This window comes from Carcharhinus amblyrhynchos, chromosome 20, assembly GCF_965287045.1.
Source record: "Carcharhinus amblyrhynchos chromosome 20, sCarAmb.v2.hapA, whole genome shotgun sequence".
NCBI classification, from domain to species: Eukaryota; Metazoa; Chordata; class Chondrichthyes; order Carcharhiniformes; family Carcharhinidae; genus Carcharhinus; species Carcharhinus amblyrhynchos.
The window spans coordinates 28,090,811-28,110,940 of NC_137343.1; the positions used below are offsets into that span (position 1 = coordinate 28,090,811).

Genomic DNA, 20,130 nt, shown 5'->3' on the forward strand with positions numbered 1-20,130 from the left:
CATGTAGCACCTTTAGTATAATGAAATGGCTTCACATGATTTACAAGAGCATAATAAAACAAAATATGACACCAAGCTACATAGGGACATATTAGATCAAGATTATCAAAGATTTGGTTAAAACACTCATTAAAATACAGCTTTGAAGTGGGGGGGGAATGTAGAGAGATGGAGGAGTATAAGGGGGGAATTCCAGAGCTGAAGGTCTAGGCAACTAAAGACACAATGAATTAAAGTGATTAAAATTATAGAGGTGCTGAAGAGAACAGAATTAGAGGAGCACAGCTATCTTGAAGGGTTGTGGGACTGGAGCAGATTACAGAGACAGAGAAGGAAGGGGCAAGGCCATGGAGGGATTTGAAAAAAAAGGATGAGAATTTTTAAATTAAGACATTGTTTGACTGCGAGCCAATGCAAGCATAGCAAAGATCTAAGCATAGCAATGATATTAAACTACAAGGGAAAGCTTAGTAGAAAGATTTCAAAACTCTGGAGTGAGAAAGATGGTAATTTGGTTGTGAAGGTTGTAAATCTACTCACTGAAATTGCAAAATTCACTGAAATCTCAACAAATTGGAAAATATCAAACACGAGCTCCCAATGTTAAAAGGCAACAAGGGATGACCCCTCAAAATTACAGGCCTATCATTATTCCAACTGTAAGGAAACTGTTTATGACAGAACAAAGTCAGTTTGAAGGGAATCTGGGTTCAGACGCAGTTATTCCGGCGTCACAAATTGACTTAATTTCTTTGAGAATTAGTAAAGAAGGTGAAAGATATCTACTTGATTTTAGAAAATCATTGCCCCATATAACAGACTGTTACACATGTGATAGGTGATCAAATATTAAACTGGACTGATGCATGGCTGAAAGGTAGACAGTACATGTCAATGAAACAACAGGGATTAATGATCTGGCAACTGTTAATCTGGAAATTTCATAAATGACTTGAGGATGGAATATTCTTCAAATCAGTTGTTTACAAATGCCACCAAGTCAGATGCAGTGATCAATGAAGCTAATCAATGCATAATAATTCAAAAAATTACAGGATGGGGCAGGTAGTGGCAAATAAACATTGATAGAGGTATTTTGAAATAAAGATTAGAAGAGAAGATGGGAATTACAAATTAAATGGGAACACAGAAAAGGCATTGCAATTTTTTGGTAGTCAAAAAGGATTACTGAAATGACAGGATTATGTGCAAATATTATCTGTTCTGATTTCAATCTCTAGAAAAGCATGCATCTATAGCAAGTATTTAGATTTGCAAAAGCATGAAAAGTTTGAACAGAGGAAACCGCACCCCCTCCCCCACTCTCAGGACAGCCCGAAGCATTTTAGTCACTAAACTACTTTTGAAATGTAGTTACTATTATAATGTAGGGAAAGGCAACGGCAGCAAATCTGTGCACAAGATCCCACTAAAATCAGTGATCAATTAAATTATTTTGAAGGATAAATGTTGACTAGAACATTGGAAGAACATTTAATGCTGTTTGTTGTATAGTGTTGTGGATCTCTAATATCCACCTGACAATTCATCTGATAGTGCATTAGCAATTCCCTTAATATAGCAAAAATGCACGCAACCCTACTGCCCCCAGAATTCAGCAACCTTTTTAAGGAGGAGGTTGATTAAAGCAAGGTAGCAAAACTTAACCACTGTCAGGTTTAAAATAAAAGAACTGAATGTATATTATTATCTGTTCTATATTTTAAGAAAACAAAGTAACAGGATAGATCAATGGGCAGGCTGCTCTTTTGCATGCCAAACAAGTAAACAAACTCAAATTAACTTAGGGACAAAAAAAAGGGGCAGCCCCCCAAAAAGGAAGGGGGGACAGCCCGAACAAAATCAAAGTCTAAAGGAAATTTAAAACATTAAATCAAAATGTGATTGTCAGGGTCTTGATAAACAGGGACAAAGAATGCAGGTCACAGACAAATTAACAATGAGCAGAAAGACGGCAATGATGAAAAGAACAACAAGGGCAAGCACACATTAAGCTAAGTTTCTTAAGACTGAAGGGACAGATATCCAGGGGTGCAGGTACATTTATCCAAAAGTAGGAACTTCTACGTAGTTTCTTTTAGAATTATGTCTAGGCTGTTTGTTTACATCTGACAATCAAATTTGTGATTATTTTAATATACTCTATCATATTCCAATCCATCTGGGATTAAGAAATGGTCATGTCGGTGAATTATAAAAATCAAGGAGATAAAAAGGAGGTCCCTTTAAAAATCAACTTTTGAGTTGACATTAGTTTAATTTTCACTTTTTGTCCATATGACTTGCCTCCCAGCAGTATAAAGCATTTTTCTAATACGTGACTCTTGCCAGAGTCAAGACAACTATAAGCACTGGATAGTGGGGCCTTCATTTTTTTCCAAAGCTCCAAACAAGATTATATATGAAACAAGAGTATATTTAATAACAATCAGAAACAATTATACAAGTTAGCATTTGCAACACCTCATCTTCTGTCATTCCCTACAGAACATTCTAAACAATGTCCCACATATCCAGTTTTTCTGAGGAAAGAGCCACAAATCTACCTTCCCATAGGTGAACCTCGAGGCTTGTCGAATATAAGCAAAAACAAAATCAACAGATTGCATTGCTAAATAAATTTTGTATAACTTTAAAGCAAGCTATATCTTTAATTAAATATCTTCATGTGCACAAATATCCATTTTTAAAACTGAACGCCAATTTAAAATTGTCACGATTTCCAATCAGCAGAGACTGCAGCAATGTATTTGGCAGAAGTTGCAATTAGAGTGACAGGTTTACATAGGTCCTTTACAAAACAAATGTGGACGAATTTATGGGAGAAATGTTAAGATAAGAATGGTGTGTATATCTTTAAAAAGTGATATTATAATTTTAATACAAAAACGACCTCAAATATCACCGAAAATAGAGATTGCCCAAGCTTTTTGTCTTGCATTCATCATGGCAAACGCAAGAATGTGAAACTTCAAATGACCCCAACAATTTATTCTACAGGAGAAAAGTGCGCTGACTGGTTAGCAAGTCAATACCAACCAGGTTAGGCATTGCCATGGAGAAATACAAGCCCCCCACTTTCCCAGGTAATTTACAAAGGATGCAAGGTTTGAACATATTTTATTGGCCTCTTTTAAGGTAGGGATGAGGAAAGGCTCGACTGAAGTATAAAAATCAAATTGTCCATTTCCATGATGCACGTCCTATGTTTCAGTGTCATACATACTGTGCAAAAAGCTTTGCAATCAGCCAGTCATTCAGGCGTAAATGTGAAAGATAACTTACAAAGCTGCTTTGAAAACAAGAACTATTTGCCATTGGTATTGTAACAAACTACATTAGTGGGCTATTTAATGTGATTACAGAAAAGAATAATTATTGTGTATTATAGAATCAGTACAGGAGGCCAGTTTGGCCCATTGAGTCTGTACCGAACACAATCTCTCACATTTTACCTGCTAATCCATCTGACGCTAGGGTCAATTTAACATGGCCAATCAACCTAACCCACACATCTTTGGATTGTGGGAAGAAACCAGAGCACCCAGAGGAAACTCATGCAGATATAGGGAGAAAGTGCAAACTCCACAGACAATGACCCAAGGCCAGAATTGAGCCTGGGTCCCTGGCACTGTGAGACAGCATTGCTAACCAATGTGCCACTGTGTGCCATCCTTTCGAAAAATCTATGAGTGTAAAATCACTCATTACCAGATCCTAATTCCAACTCCCAGGACTCAAGCTTACCATTCATTATATATTAATAATACCTTGCTGTTCATATACATTACCTTCTCACATCAAATCACCATAACTTTCTAGAAGCAGACCTTGAGAGTAACCCCCTCTTCCATTTGTACCGTCTTTGGACTCCACGGCTCCAGTAGTTTAATGCTGTGATGGTGAGCATCCCCCTCCCACCCAGCAACTCTGCCAGTTTTATTTTGCTGCAGGCTCAAAAACAGTTCAGATGCTGATAAGTATTTTTGTACAGATCTGTTAGACACTAAATAAGTAATCCATTAATGAGGTTTACAAACCAACTATCAATCTACATTGATTTAAGGTTGAAAACGTAGCCATTCATGATTTTTATCCCAAATTTCACGATTTTAAGAGCTTGCCTTGATTTGAGATAGTGGGATTGACATATCTAGACTGGAAACAATTTTCAGAAAAAAAGACAGTCACTGGAAAATTTGACACAAGGATACAAGAAAAATGCTCATTTCAGATATAAAATCAACTACAGATTAAAACGACTTTATGCATTTATTTATTGAACTCCGGATTTAGTCACTCCTGCACGAGAATAAATTTGTAAATCGAATGCAAACTCAAGAACCTAACATCCTATATCACTGATATTCTAGATAGTTCTCCAACCTAACTCATCACAATACAGCCAGCTGAGTGGGATCCAAGAGCCGTTTTAAAGCCTTAGGAGCATCGGCTAGAATAAATCGAGTTATTCTTTTCAATTCCTAATAAACTCCATCAGCATTATCCACTCGTACACAATATACGTAACACGAGTTGAGGGGCGATGGCGAGTATGAGATTCTGCTAGCTACGTCCCTCAAAACATGATTTGAAGAACAAACAAATCTACAATGTGGCCACTCGCGTAGCTGTCTAAAACGCAGCAGCTCGGCCTCCCAAAATTAAAAAAAAATCAAGAGAGGATAAACAAGGTGAAATCGTATTTTCGAATAATATATTTGTAACGAGCAACTCAAGTTGCGCTGAAGTGATCTGGGAAGTGTTTTACGCGGATGTTTTCATTTTAAAGAGACGAATGTTCCAGAAAACAGAATATTTCCAAGATGGCGCCTGCCGCCATTTTCTATGAAACAGCTTCGCTAGCGCACCGTCAACCGGGGAAAAATTCGGATTTAATCGAGCGGGGGTGTTTAAATACAGCAAAAAAAAAGTTATTTATTTGACAGGTACTAACCGCCATCTTTTCCAAGCTTTTTTTCCGTCAGTCAAATAGCCGTGTGCCCGCCGCCGATCAGACACCAGCAGCCGCCACCTCCTCGTCGACAAAATGCTGAGTGACGAATGCCGCCCCCGCGCTAGTGCATTGTGCGCACGCACTGACCCGCCTCCACTGGCTTGTCATTCCCTCACACTAACCTTAACTGGTGTTGTCAGACTTCTTACTGTGTTCAAACATAAAGTCAGGTCTGCTGTGTGAGGCATAGATTTTCAATCTGTTCGATATAACATCTCACTTTCAAGGATTTTGGAGAACCTTCTTCTCCAGCTGTTACTCAACGTCCACATTGTTGGATCTAAATCTCTTCTGGGCTTCTTGGCCATGATCAAAGTTTATTTGTTGGTGTCACCAATAGGCTTACATTCACACTGCCGTGAAGTTACTGTGAAAAACCCCTCGTGGCCACACTCTGTCGCCTGTTCGGGTACACTGAGGGAGAATTTAGCAGTTTAATTCCATTGTTTGTCTTCATTGGAATTGGCAGTCTTGGAGCAAGCATGTATCTCCTGCGACTTGCTCTCCACAACCCTGATGTAAGCTGGGATCGCAAAGGCAACCCTGAACCTTGGAATAAGATTGAACCCAATTAGCAGTACAAGTTCTTCACTGTGAATACGGATTACAGTAAACTAAAGAAGAATCGGCCAGACTTCTAATGTTGATGGCAGACCATCAGACCAAATGGCTTTACTGGACCATGAAACTTGACACACCTATGAGGCCTATATTACTACTTACCTGTGTATGAATTTCAATGCACATTCAGGAATTAAATAATGTGTACTTTGTGCGTATGTATGAAATGTTGACAATAAATCTGGAGTACATTACCTAAAAGAAACTGGGGCATCCGGAGGAAACCCACACAGACACAGGGAGAACATGCAGAGACCCAAGCCGGGAATCAAATCCTGGTCTCTGGCACTGTGAAGCAGCAGTGCCAACTACTGTGCCACCGTGATCAAGCCCAAGATCGAAGTGTAGTGCCTTGTCAATTTGCATCTTGAGTTGTGAGAATTGTGGAAACCATGAATTGGATTCAATTTAAATTGGGTTTTTTGGAGCAAGCAAGGAGATAGATTAAAGTCTTGGTAACTTTAAGAATGGAGTAAAATATTTTAGAAACTGTCAGACATAAAACATTAAACCCTGTTTCTCTGCAGATACTGCCTGACTTGCTGATGAGTAGCACAGAGTTTTGCAGCAGGCGACGGTGCAGAGGGACCTCGGGGTCCTTGTGCATGAGTCGCAAAAACCCAGGTTGCAGGTGCAGCAGGTGGTCAGGAAGGCGAATGGGATGCTGGCCATCATAGCGAGGGGGATTGAATATAAAAGTAGGGAGGTCTTGCTGCAGCTGTATAGGGCATTGGTGAGGCCGCAGCTGGAGTACTGTGTGCAGTTTTGGGCGCCGCACCTGCGCAAGGATATTTTGGCCCTGGAGGGAGTGCAGAGGAGGTTTACTAGGCTGATACCGGAGTTGAGGGGATTGAGCTATGAGGAGAGGCTGAATAAACTAGGCTTGTACTCGTTAGAGTTTAGAAGAATGAGGGGAGATCTCATTGAGACGTATAAGATGATGAATGGGATGGATAGGATAGAGGTGGAGAGACTCTTCCCGCTCAAAAAAGACAGTAGGACTAGGGGGCACAGCCTCAAGATAAAGGGGAGGCGGTTTAGAACGGAGTTGAGGAGGAACTTCTTCACTCAAAGGGTGGTGAATCTCTGGAATTCTCTGCCCGTTGAAGTGGTGGAGGCTGCCTCGCTAAATATTTTTAAGAAGCGGGTTGATGGGTTTTTGATAAGAGAGGGGATTAAGGGTTATGGGGAGAGGGCGGGAAAGTGGAACTGAGCCACAACAGATCAGCCATGATCTTATTGAATGGCGGGGCAGGCTCGAAGGGCTAGATGGCCTACTCCTGCTCCTATTTCTTATGTTCTTATGTTCTTATGTTCTATATTTAGTTTAGATTGGTTCTGCAGTAGATTCATAGATATGTCCAGCATAAAATGAGGCCATTCAGCCCACTGTGTTCATGCAGTCAACACTAATCACATTGTCCAGCACTTGGCCCTTGGCTCTGGAGGTTATGGCAGCACATGTAAATATCTAAATAATTAATAAATGTTGAGCGTTTCTGACAACCATTCTTTCAGGCAATGAATTCCATACTCCCATCACCCTCTGGATGAAAAGGTTTCTCCTCAGCTCCCCTCTTATCCTTCGACCTCTTTTGATTTAATAGACTCATAGAATCCCCGGGGCGACACAGTGGTTAGCACTGATGCCTCACACACCAGGGACCCGAGTTCAATTCCCAGTTTGGGTCACTGTCTGTGTGGAGTCTGCACACTCTCCCTGTTTCTGCCTGGGTTTCCTTTTGTTGCTATGATTTCTTCACACAGTTTGAAAGATGTGCTGATTAGGCGCATTGGCCATGCTAAATTCTCCCTCAGTATACCCGAACAGGCGCTGGAGTATGACAACTATGAAATTTACATAGTAAATTCAATGCATTGTTAATGGAAGCCTACCTGTGACACTAATAAATAAACTTTAAATCTACTGTGTAGAAGGAGGTCATTAAGCCCATTGAGTCTTTGCTGACAACAATCCCACCCACATCCTAAGCCCGTAACCCCACGTATTTACCCTGCTAGTCCCCCTGTCAGCAAGGGGCAATTTATCATGGCCAGTCAAACTATCCTGCATATCTTTGGAGTGTGGGAAGAAACGGGAGTACTCTGAGAAAACCCAAGCAGACATGGGGATACAGGGAGTGACCTAAGACCAGGAATGAAGCCAGGTCGTTGGTGCTGTGAGGCAGCAGTGCTAGCCACTGTGCCACATACACCACAACAACTTACGTATACATTCAGTCTTAAACCCATAGAAATATCACTTTTTAAGGGATGTCAAACCAGGACAAGGGCATAAAAACAAAAAGTGCTGGCACCATCTGTGGAGAAAGAAACCAGAGTTAACGTTTCGAGTTCAATATGACTTCTTTGGACCAAAAATACTTTTTTCTCAGATCTCCAGTATCTGCAGCATTTTAGAATCATTGAGTCATAGAACTTCACAGCACAGAAAGAGGTCCTTTGGCCAATCATGTTCGCACCAGCCATCCAGCATCTGTCAATTCTAATTTCACTTACCATCTTTTGGTCCATAGCCTTGTATGCCACATTTCAAGTGCTCATCTAATTGCTTCTTAAATGTTATGAGAGTTTCTGCCTCCATCATCCTTTTAGGTAGTGAGTTTCAGATTCCCACCACCATCTGGATGAAAAAGGAATTCCTCAAGTCTCCTCTAAATCTCCTGCCCCTGACCTTCAATCTCTGGTGCCTAGTGTTCTTTTGCATGCCAATCAAGTAAACAAACTCAAATTAAAGTTCGGGACAAATGAAGAAGGGCGGTCCCCCCAAAAAGGAAGAGGGGGGACGGCCCAACAAAAAAAGTCGAAAGGAAACTTAAAACATTAAATCAAAATGTGATTGTCGGGGTCTATAAAACACCCCAGCCCCTGCGGTGCCCAGTGGGCACAAAAGGCGTCAACTGCACCTGCAGACACTGCATGCTCCCTCTCCAGGGACACCTGTCCGCGAATGTACCCGCGATAGAGGGGCAGACAGTCGGGATGGATGACCCTGTCAATCGCCCGCTGCTTGGACCTATTGATGGCATGTCTCACCAGGCCCAGGAGCAGATTCACGAGGAGGTCAGCATCCTGACCCGCCCCTCTCCACACCAGATGCTTGTATGGTGCTTGGTTATTGCTAAGGTTACTAAGGGGAAAAATATCTTTCTATGTACCCTTTCAATATTCCTCATAATTTTGCACACTGCAATCACACCCTCCCGCCGACGTTGTCTGCTCCGAGGAAAACAACCTCAGCCTAACCAGTGTTTCATCATAGTTGAAATGCTCCAGCTCAGGCAACATCTCTTCTGTAGTCTTTATAGTGCAATCACACTCTACACTAGAACTGTACACAGTACTCTTGCTGTGGCCTAATGAACTGTTTACAAAGCTCGATCATAACCTTCCTGCACTTATATTCTATGCCTCAGTTAACAAAGACAAGTATCCCCTGTATCTTCTTAACCACCTTCTCTGCATGTCTTGCTGTCTTCAGGGATTTTTATACATGTACTCTGAGTTCCTCCTGGTCCTCTGTGTTTCCTAGTATCTTACTATTCATTATGTAGTCCTCCCAAAGTGCATCACCACTCACTTTGCAGGGTTAAATCCCATTTTCCACTGTTCTGCCCATCTGACCAACCAATTCCAGGATGAGGACAATAGCTTTAATAGATGGATTTTGGAGAGTGGAGGCAAGGTTAGAGATGTTCAGGGAGAGAGTTCCAAACTCTGGGTTGAATGAAGTGGGTTGGATCTTGCGACAGTGATGGTAGTGGGACAGCAGCATGCAGTCTGGTGTCAAAGAAAGTATAGGGATAGGATGGGGTGAAATCTTAGGGGAATTTATAGATTTGAATAATATGAGTGAGAATGGGTCTTGAGGGTGAACAGAGCATTAATGCATCACAGGACATTTACAATACAGGCCAACTTGGAGTTTGGAGACCAGTTAACAGAATATTTGATGAGCTGGCACTGATTTGATTTGATTTATTATTGTCACATGTATTGGTATACAGTGAAAAGTATTGTTTTTGCACACTATACAGTCAAAGCTTACCATTCATAGAGTACATAGAGGAGAAGGAAAGGAGAGAGTGTACAGTATAGTGTTACAGTCATACCTAGGGTGTAGAGCAAGATCAACTTAGAGTGAGTTAGGTCCATTCAAAATTCTGATGGCGCCAGGAAAGAAGCTGTTCTTGAATTGGTTGGTAAGTGACGTCAGATTTTTGTATCTTTTTCCCAACAGAAGAAGTTGGAAGAGAGTATATCTGGGATGCACGGGGTCCTTGATTATGCTGGCTACATTTCTGAGGCAGTGGGAAATGTAGACAGAGTCAATGGATGGCAGGCTGGTTTGTATGATGGACTAGGCTATGTTCACTGGAGATGACAATAGCACAAATAAGAGGTTCTGTGGTAGTAGAATAATAATTGCAGGGCCATTCTGTTCAAATGTACAAATTTTAGTTGAGACTTGGGACTGGACAGAGTAGATAAGGAGAAACTGTTCCCCTTTGTAAAAGGTTCAAGAACGAGAGGGCACAGATTTGCAAAAGAAGTGAATGTGATGTCAGAAGAATTTTTTTACATAACGAGTGGTTCAGGTCTGGAATGCATTGCCTGGAAGTTTTAAAGTTTATTTATTAGTGTCGCAAGTAGGCTTACATTAACACTGCAACAAAGTTACTGTGAAAATCCCCTAGTTGCCACACTCTGGCGCCTGTTCGGATACACTGATGCACAATTTAGCATGGCCAATACATCTAATCGGCATGCCTTTTGGACTGTGGGAGGAAACTGGAGCACCTGGAGGAAACACACGCAGGCACAGGGAGAACATATAAACTCTACATAGTCAGTGACCCAAGTCAGGAAGTGAACCCAGATCCCTGATACTGTGAGGCTGTAGTACTAACTGTTAGAATGTAACCAATGATAACGTTGGATCTGTTGTACTATGACCAATGGTAACATCCTGTAAGGGTCCGCTGACCCAGTAACCAATGGAAAAAAAAAATGATGTGGTGGTCAGCTGACCAGCTGACTCAGTATAAATATAAAGCTGCTGGGGTTTGTGGGACCTTGGAATGGCCCAGGGCGAGGCCTCAAGTGTTGGAGTAATGAAGTTTCTTTACTAAACTTGTTCCTTTGATATATAAGTTGAAGTAAGTCTTGTTTTATTTAATGCCTATAACTGAAGAATTCCTTCTGATGGATCAGTACAAGCCGCTGTGTGTGGAGACAGGTTTAATTGAGGCATTCAAGAGGGCATCAGATGATTACTTAAATAGAACCAATATGCAGAGGTATGAGGAAAAGCCAAGGGAATGGCAGGAAGTCATGTTGTTTATTTGGACAGCCAGTGCAGACAAGATAGGCCAAATGGTCTCCTTCATTTAAAATAATTTTATCTGAATTTTCAATTATAAGAATGCTGATCTTATTTGTCACATGCTCATTGACCAATTAGATTGCAACTTGGGTTCCCTATAGATAACTATTGACATATCTGAATAGTTTAATTATAACTGATTTATAGGTAAGTTAAGGCAATTAATGCTTCGGCCATTGACATTCACCCTTGTGTTTGTGTATGTAAAGGAACACCTAGAAACAAATAGCTGGAAATAAGACTTAAGTTAATCCAGTGTTCTAATTGTTTTAGTGCCACAGTTATTTTACAATGGGGAAGATGCCCAAATGTGTCGTACAGCAGTTGCATTGGAAAAAAGACTGGAGACAGTGTGCATACCCTGCAGCCAGTTGGCTTTATAAATCATCACTCAGGTCTATTTTCCTGCAGTTTTTGAAATCTGAAAGGCTAAAAGGTCAAATAATATCTTGAAGAAATTCTTCAGTTACTGTTTTTTCTGGTGCCATGTTTACAATGTGGCAATCATGAATCTCCAGTGTTCACAGTCCTTAGTAGCTGCTAATGTCTTGCTGTTGTTCTCTTATGGCTATTCTTAAACTGTGGTTGTATTTTGTCCTTTGTTTTCTATCCTCAATTTTACCAGTCTTTTCCAGATGTTGTTCCTCCACCTCCTAAGAATTGTAGTTATCTTTTGGAGATCACCTGCAAAAGTTGTTTTTGTGCTTTGCTTAACTCAATAGTTACGTGTGTATTTGTGATGAGGCCAATCCTCATCATACATTTGCAGAAATCACATCTGTTGCCTTTATCTTTCATTGTCTTGCGTATGTTCCAATTTATGCGTCCATTTCGTAACATTGACCAGATGCATTTCAGTAACCTCGTTTTAGTTTCCATAAATATTCATTTTAGTGTTTACAAGATAAAAAAAACCCAATCTCAGTACATTCAAAACTAATTATAGAAGCAATGTAGAGTTCAGTCCAAAGATCAATGTCAGTTATTTTTGGCACACTTTTTGCAACAGCAAAATGAATACACTTCCACTGAGGAAATAATCTAAAATAGAAATTACAGTGTTATAATTTTAAGTCTATTTTTTGCTGTCATTTGTCATATCACACAAAAAATGCATGCTTTCCTTTAAAAATTTCACATATAGTTAATTTAAGAACGTTCAGTTATTCTACCAGACTGTGGCAGGTAACTGAAAATACAGAAATGGTCTAACAGATTTTTCCCTCTTCTGCATAAATTGGCCTGTGTATAAAGTTTATTAGTGTTATAAGTAGGTTTACATTAACAGTGCAGTGAAGTTACTGTGAAAATCCCCTAGTCACCACACTCCAGCACCTGTTTGGGTACAGAGGGAGAATTTAGCATTGCCAATGCACCGAGCTAGGTCTTTCGGACTGTGGGAAGAAACCAGAGCAGCTGGAGGAAATCCACAGACACTGGGAGAGCCTGCAGACTCCACACAATGACCCAAGCCAGGAATTGAACACAGGTCCCTGGCACTGTGAGGCATTGTGCCACTGTACTGCCCTGTGACAATGTGATTTGCACTTCAGGTTAAACAGAAAAGCGACAGCCAAACAAAATCATGACAGTTTGGACTCTAACTGGACAAGATCAGTCCATGCTTGCTGGTGTAGTGGCCCTGCAGTAGTGTCAGGAATGGGAGTAATACATTTCACAAAAACACGTGCCAATAAATCTTCTGAGTATCCTCTGCAAGGTAGATAGTACTCCTCCTACAGAGTCTACTAGACCAGCCTAAGCAGATAATTAAGGGTTATGGGGAGAAAGCGGAAAAGTGGAACTGAGCCACTTCAGATCAGCCAGGCTCGAAGTGTTAGATAGCCTACTCCTGCTTCTATTTCTTATGTTCTTATACGGTTCTGCCAATTGACCTCACTCGATTGCGGCACACTGCAGAGCACGGACGCCGGTCACGTGCTCCATCCACGCCGACCTAGTGGGCGGAGCTGCTCCCCTTGACGTTCGGACAGCCAATTGGCTCCGCCGTAGATCACGTGGTGTCCAGACGCACTTCGCCTCGGACCCAACGTGTGGGCGTGAGCTACAAACCCCGCCCCCGTCTCGGCGCGAGAAATGGTGGGCGGAGCTATAAACCCCGCTCCCGCCTCGGCGCGAGAAAAGGTGGGCGGAGCTGCAAACACCCGGCCCTTGTCTCGACGCGAGGAATGCTGGGTGTCTCGACCAATCGCGCCAATTTGAAAAAAACAGTTCGTGCAGAGAGAGGATTTGGGAATATTTGATGTAAAATCGATTTTTTTGAATGATACTTTAGTCCGTTTTTATTTGGTGTCGGCCTCATTTGTTGACGGTAGGGATCGTTTTAATTGTTATACACTGTTCGATCATGCAAATTCTCCCTGATTGTAGGGGGTTAGGCATTTTAGGCCTTTCTGTTAGTTAACAGGTAATTGTGGCGAGATGATAACTATTGCAGTTTATAACCCACTTTTAGCTGAGACATATCATATCGCAGACTCTATGCCCAACCCCTCGATCCGATAACTGTCTCTCCATACATATTGCCAGACTTGCTGGGTTTTTCCAGCACTTTCTATGCTTACTTCAGATCATACCGTATGTGTATTATACTAGCGAGAATGTTCGAGTAACAATTCTGATTTTTTACTGGAGAGTCTTGAACTGACTTGAATTTACCATTCGCTATTTTAATTTGTGTATATATCACTCCCTCCAGCGTGTTTGTTGCGTTGTACAATCCTGTATTCCTAATCAATTTGTTGCTGCCAGAGTATCACCTGCAACGAGTTCTACTCACGTTGCCTCTATAGAGTTCTCATTTGGTTTATTCTTGGCTCTTTTATTTACCATCTAAGTGCTGCCCCTTGATGGCGTCATCCAAAACATAGTGGCCTGCGTTTTGCAATAGTAGTAATGTCGGTGAAACTGTCAGGAATCTGAAACTAAAAGGAAGAACGCTATAAAATCTCAGTAGGTCTGGCAGTATCTATAAGGAGAGAAAAGAGCTGACTTTGAGTCCAGATGACCCTTTGTCAAAGCTGGTGTCAGTATTTATTGTTCTTCTGAAATTGACAGCAAGTGGATCTGCAGGCATCCAACAACAGCATTGTCACAAACAGAGCCAGTAACCCATTGCATTAAATTATTTCCACAAACAGCAAACCAGGAAATAGAATATTTTTCACTTTTAACCAAATTTTAAAGAGAAAACTACATGATATGCACACATGGAATTGAAATAAAAATGCAACTGTTTTAAACTTACGAAAACAATGTAAAATTTGAAATGTTAGACTCCACCAATATAAAACTAGTTTCTCTGGGACAGGATGTTTTTCATGATCAGCTAAATATGGTATTAGAAACCCAGATACACCATTCAACAAGATGTAACTTTTTAAAGAATTAGTTTAGTGAGCGGAACAGCATAAAAGGCAAGTTGTCATCAGTTTAGATTTCAAATTGATTGTAGCCTGAAGGGATTTCAATAGTGAACCTTCAGTTTAAGTAATTTGAAATACTGTTAATAGATGCACCTGACTTTGTGTTAAATTCAGACTGATATTTCTGAGGGGGACATACCACAGTGTTTACTAGACTTCTGAGGGAAGCTTTCTTCAATAACAGTAGCTGTTGTATCGCATTGACTGCAAAACCTGAGTCAATGCCAGATTCCATACGCTAATAACATCTAGCAATACCTCACCACTGACATTGCTTGTGGACTCTTCATTGTCTCTGGTTTATCAAGCTGTTTATCCAACATCCAGTAATGCAGAAATTTTCTCCAAATAAATATAAGGAAGACCATTTATTGGAAAAGTAAAATTTGTGTTGCTAAGTGATGGAGGATTCCTATTTTGGCCCAACTGTATCAAAGTTTTTCTGGATTATTATTCTCTTCAGGTAGCCAGTGAGATTGTGGTGACTGATGAGTTGTCACTCCCTAGACTTCAGGAATCATATATTTAACACTTGCATCTAATACAATGTATGAAGTCGAGTAGTGAAAGACCTATAAAATATTATATTTAGGGTGCAGATTCAGGTGAGTCTGGCAAAAAAAACAGTTTGGTCATTCAATAACAGATCTGGCTGAATCACACCAAGTGCTAATATCAAAGTAATACCATAAGATGAAGGAGCAGAAATAGGCAATTAGGCTCATCAGGTCTGTTTGACTATTCGATGAAATCTTAGAATGACTTTGAATCGCTACAGTACAGAAAAAGGCCATTTGGCCCATTGAGTCTGCACCGAGCACAATCCCACCTAGGCACTACCCCCACATCCCTACATATTTACCCACTAATCCCTCTAATTTATGCATCTCAGGACGCTAACGGCAATTTTTTTTAGCATAGCCAATCAACTTAATCCGCACATCTTTGGACTGTGGGAGGAAACCCACACAGACACGAGGAGAATGTGCAAACTCCACACAGGCAGTGACCCTGAGGAGAAAGCGGGAAAGTGGAACTGAGCCATTTCAGATCAGCCATGATCTTATTAAATGGCGGGGCAGGCTCGAAGGGCTAGATGGCCTACTCCTGCTCCTACGTCTTATGTTCTTATGACCCAAGCCGGGAATCGAACCGAGGTCCCCTGGAGCTGTGAAGCAGCAGTGCTAACCACTGTGCTAACGTGCCACCTGCCCATGACTGATTAATATAATCCTCAACTCCACTTTCCTGCCTCATCCCCATAACCTTGATTCTGTTACTGATTCAAAATCTGTTTATCTTGGCCTTGAACATACTTGATGACCCAGCCTATATAACCCTCTGTGATAAACAATTCCACAAATTCGCTATTCTCTGAGAAGAAATTCATCCTCATCGTACATGAGGCTGCAACTGGAGTACTGTGTGCAGTTTTGGTCCCCGTGTTTGTGAAAGGATATATTAGCCTTGGAGGGAGCACAGAGAGGGTTCACCAAGCTGATACTGGAGATGAGGGGGTTAGCTTATGAAGAGAGATTGAATAGACTGGGTCTGTACTCGTTAGAGTTTAGAAGGCTGAGGGGGATCTTATGGAGACTTACAAGATAATGAAGGGGCTAGGTAGCGTAGAGGTAGAGAAATTCTTCCTGCTTAGAAAGAATAGCAGAACTAGAGGGCACCACCTCAAAATAAGGTGGGGAGGGAGGCAGTTCAGAACAGAGTTGAGGAGGAACTTCTTCACTCAAAGGATGGTGAATCTCTGGAATTCTCTGCCCATTGAAGTGGTGGAGGCTACCTCGTAGAATATATTTACATCATGGGTGGATAGATTTCTGATAGACAAAGGAATTAAGGGTTATGGGGAGAAAGCGGGAAAGTGGAACTGATTCACTTCAGATCAGCCATGATCTTATTGAATGGCAGGGCAGGCTCGAAGGGCTAGATGGCCTACTCCTGCTCCTATTTCTTATGTTCTTATCTCAGTCTTAAATTGGCACCCCAATATGCTATGACCTTTGGTTCTAAGCTCTTACAAAGGAGAACAACCTCTGAACATCTATCCTGTCAAGCCCCCTGAGAATCCTGTCTGTCTCCATAAGTTCACCTCTCATTCAATACACCAATGAGGACAGACCCAAACCACGTAACATCTCCTTATAAGAAAATCCTTCCATGCCCAGGAGCAATCTAGTGAATTTTCTCTGGACTGCCCCCAATGCCAGTATAGAGTTATTGGAGGGGATTCTGAGGAACAGGGTCTATCAACATTTGGATAAAAACATAAGAACATAAGAAATAGGAGCAGGAGTAGGCCATCTAGCCCTTTGAGCCTGCCCCGCCATTCAATAAGATCATGGCTGATCTAAAGTGAATCAGTTCCACTTTCCCAGCATGGCTTTGTGCGTGGGAAGTTATATCTGATGAATCTTTTAGAGTTTTCCAAAGAGGTAAGAGGATAGGTGAGGGTAGGGCAGTAGATGTTGTTTATATGGACTTTAACAAGGCCTTTGATAAGGTCCTGCATGGCAGGCTAGTCTGGAAGGTCAGGGCTCATGGGATCTAAGAAGAGCTACCAAATTGTATTCAACATTGGTCCGATGATGGCAGAGGGTAATGGTCGAAGGTTATTTCTTGGATTGGAGGCCTGTGAATAATGGTGTGTCTCAGGGATCTCTGTTATTTATATAAATGATTTGGATGTGAATATAAGTTTGCGGATGGTACTAAGTTAGGAGATGTCATCGAAAGCGAGGTGGTGATCAAAAATTACAGGGGGAATCTTGATCAGGAAAGTGGACCGAGGATTCACAATTTGTTTTCAGTACAGATAAGTATGAGGTGTTGCATTTTGGAAAGTCAAACCAGGGTAGGACTTGCACAGTGAATGGTAGGGCCCTGGGGAGTGCTGAGGAACAGAGGGACTGAGGAGTACAAGTACATAATTTGCTTAAACAGATAGAGTGGTGAAGAAGGCGTTTGACATGCTGGCCTTCATCAGTCAGGGCACTGAGTGTAGGAGTTGGGACATTATACAGTTGTATAATTCGTTGGGTGAGGCTGCAATTGGATTGAACAGTTTTGACCACCCTGTTAAAAGAAAGATGTTGATAAACTGGAAAGAGTGCAAAGAAGATGTACAATGATGTTGCAGGGACAAGTGGGCCTGAGTTATAGGAAGCAGTTGGGTAGGCTAGGGCTTTATTCCTTGAAACGTAGGGGAATGAGGGGTGATCTTATTGAGGTAAATAAAATCATGAGGGGCATAGATAGATGAACACAGTCTTTTCCCCAGAGTAGGGAAATTGAAAACTAGAGGGCATAGGGGTTTAAGGTGAGAAGGGAAAGATTTAAAAGAGACCTGAGGGGCAACTTCTTCACACAGAGGGTGGTGCATATATGGAATGAGTTTCCAGAGAAAGTGGATGAGGCAGGTTCAGTAGCAAATTTTTAAAGGTATTTCGATAACTATGTGGATGGGAAAGGATTAGAGGGATATGGGCCAAATGTGGGCATTTGGGACTAACTGGGAGGGCACCATTTTCAGATGGACTGGTTGGGTCAAAGGGTCTATTTCCATACTGTATTGCTGTGTAGATCTGGAATGCATTGCCTAAGAAAATCATGGATATGGGTCCAATTGTTGCTTCAAAAGGGAATTTGGTAAACATCTGAAGTGAACACATTTGTGGAGTTACAGGGAAAGGGTGGGTCAGTGGGATTGGTTAAATTGCATTTGCAGAGAGCTGGCATGGGCATGATAGTTTGAATGGCTGCCTTCTGTGCTGTAATGTAAGTAACCATTGTATGATTCCTCCTGAATCACCCATTACTCCAGGATTTTCCTGAACGGCATAAATAACTTACAAACTCTTCATGACCAACTATTTCCTTTAAGCCCCTGTCTGCTCATTCCAGACCCACATTCACCAACATATGAGATGTTCATGGATGACTTTTATTATTGAGATTGAGACCATTTGTTTAACTGCCTTAACTCCTTCACTCTTTTCTCTTCCCCACTCAGCCAAGATTGTTCTAACTTGTTGCTGAATTCAATTCTTCAGTTTATCTCCTTTATTCTCTTAAGTTCATCTTTGTCCATGAGGCTTGCTTTATGTTTCCATAACTGCAATTTCACTTAACAGCCAGCTGCCCAATATTGTCTTTCTCACTCATGTTAACTGACATTAATGGCTGTTTTTCCTTTGGTACTCTCCTTCTCTTTCAAAACTGCTATTATTATCATTCCCCCTCAAAAGAAATGCTTCAGTCCCTCTGACTTCTCACGCTATCCCAAAACTCTTTTTCAAAAGTTCTTGGATATATTGTCACCATCCATCCCTTCTAACTGAGTTTCTGTGTCTATCACAACAATGAAATGGTTCTAATCAAAGTCTCATTATATCTTCTAAGACTGACTGATGTTTTATCCCTTCTTGACCTTTCTGCCACCTTAGAATTTGTTGACCAGACCATCCTTGCTGCTGAAACCCTCAACTTTACCTTTGTCTCTTATGGACTTAACTATTCTAATATTCTCCCAGCCAAACAACTATCCTAAATGACACACAAGTTTCAGTTCATCCCAAATTTGATTTCATTTGATTTACTATTGTCACATGTATACATTGAAAAGTATTGCTGCTTGATCTTGCACACTATATAGATAAAGCATACTGTACATTGAGAAGGGAATGAGAGCGTGCAAAATGAAGTCTTATAGTCATAGCTAAGGTGTAGAGAAAGATCAACATAATGTGAGATAGGTCCATTCAGAAGTCTGATGGCAGCAGGGAAGAAGTTATTCTTGAGTCAGTCTTTTGTATCTTTTTCCTGATGGAAGAAGGTGGAAGAGAGCATGTGTGGGGTGCATGGGGTCCTTGTTTATGCTGGCTGCTTTCCTGAAGCAGTGGGAAGTGTAGACAGTGTCAATGGATGGGAGGCTGGTTTGTGTGAAGGACTGGGCTTCGTTCACAACCCTTTAGTTTCTTGCCGTCTTGGACGGAGCAGAGGCCATACTAAATTATTATCCTGTGCACTATCCATTTGCATCTACACTCATTTCTGCTCCTTTAGCACACTGCTTAACGTCAACTATTGATTTTGGCCATCGCTTTTCATAGCTCCTTCTTTACTCTCTCCATTTTTTTCTGATTGCACCTTTGTGAAGTGCCTTGGGAGTTTTTTTAACATTAAAGGTATTGTAAAATGCAAGCTGTTGTTGGATATAATAAAGGAAGAATACCATTTTTTTACTGTTACAAAACTCAAAGGACAAATATCTCCGACTGATTTAAGTATTAATTATTTTTGTTTGTGAAATTAAATTGAAGGTGGCACTTAAAAATCAATTGTTTATCTTGGTCAAACGTGCAAACAAAATAAGTCAAATGTGAATGGGCTACTTCTATTTTACTTGTATTTTTGATTATAGCAATCATTCAAGATGTGGAATGATATTGAACTTCTGACAAATGATGACACTGGCACTGGTCGGCTAAACATTGAGGCCAGAAAAGAGAGCGGTACAGCCCTTTATCAAGTAGATACTGTAGCTAAAATATCCTCTTCAATGACGGTAAGATTTTATTTTTATGAGGGGTGATGAGGAAATAGCA

At 41.1% G+C, this 20,130-nt stretch overlaps 2 protein-coding genes across 3 annotated transcripts in view; one reads left to right on the forward strand and one right to left on the reverse strand.

The window, feature by feature from the left end:
* rsrc2 (arginine/serine-rich coiled-coil 2) overlaps window positions 1–5,084 on the reverse strand; it is a 29,339-nt gene extending 24,255 nt beyond the window's left edge. For both annotated transcript variants that reach the window (XM_080208346.1, XM_080208345.1), the window contains exon 1: window positions 4,979–5,084. In XM_080208346.1, the coding sequence (XP_080064472.1) occupies window positions 4,979–4,984 (6 nt within the window). In that variant the 5' untranslated portion in view covers window positions 4,985–5,084. The remainder of the gene's footprint in view (window positions 1–4,978) is intronic.
* An 8,179-nt stretch (window positions 5,085–13,263) lies between these two features.
* kntc1 (kinetochore associated 1) overlaps window positions 13,264–20,130 on the forward strand; it is a 125,107-nt gene continuing 118,240 nt past the window's right edge. The window contains exons 1-2 of the mRNA XM_080208349.1: window positions 13,264–13,398; window positions 19,947–20,090. Coding sequence (XP_080064475.1) covers window positions 19,959–20,090 — 132 coding nt within the window. The 5' untranslated portion in view covers window positions 13,264–13,398; window positions 19,947–19,958. The remainder of the gene's footprint in view (window positions 13,399–19,946; window positions 20,091–20,130) is intronic.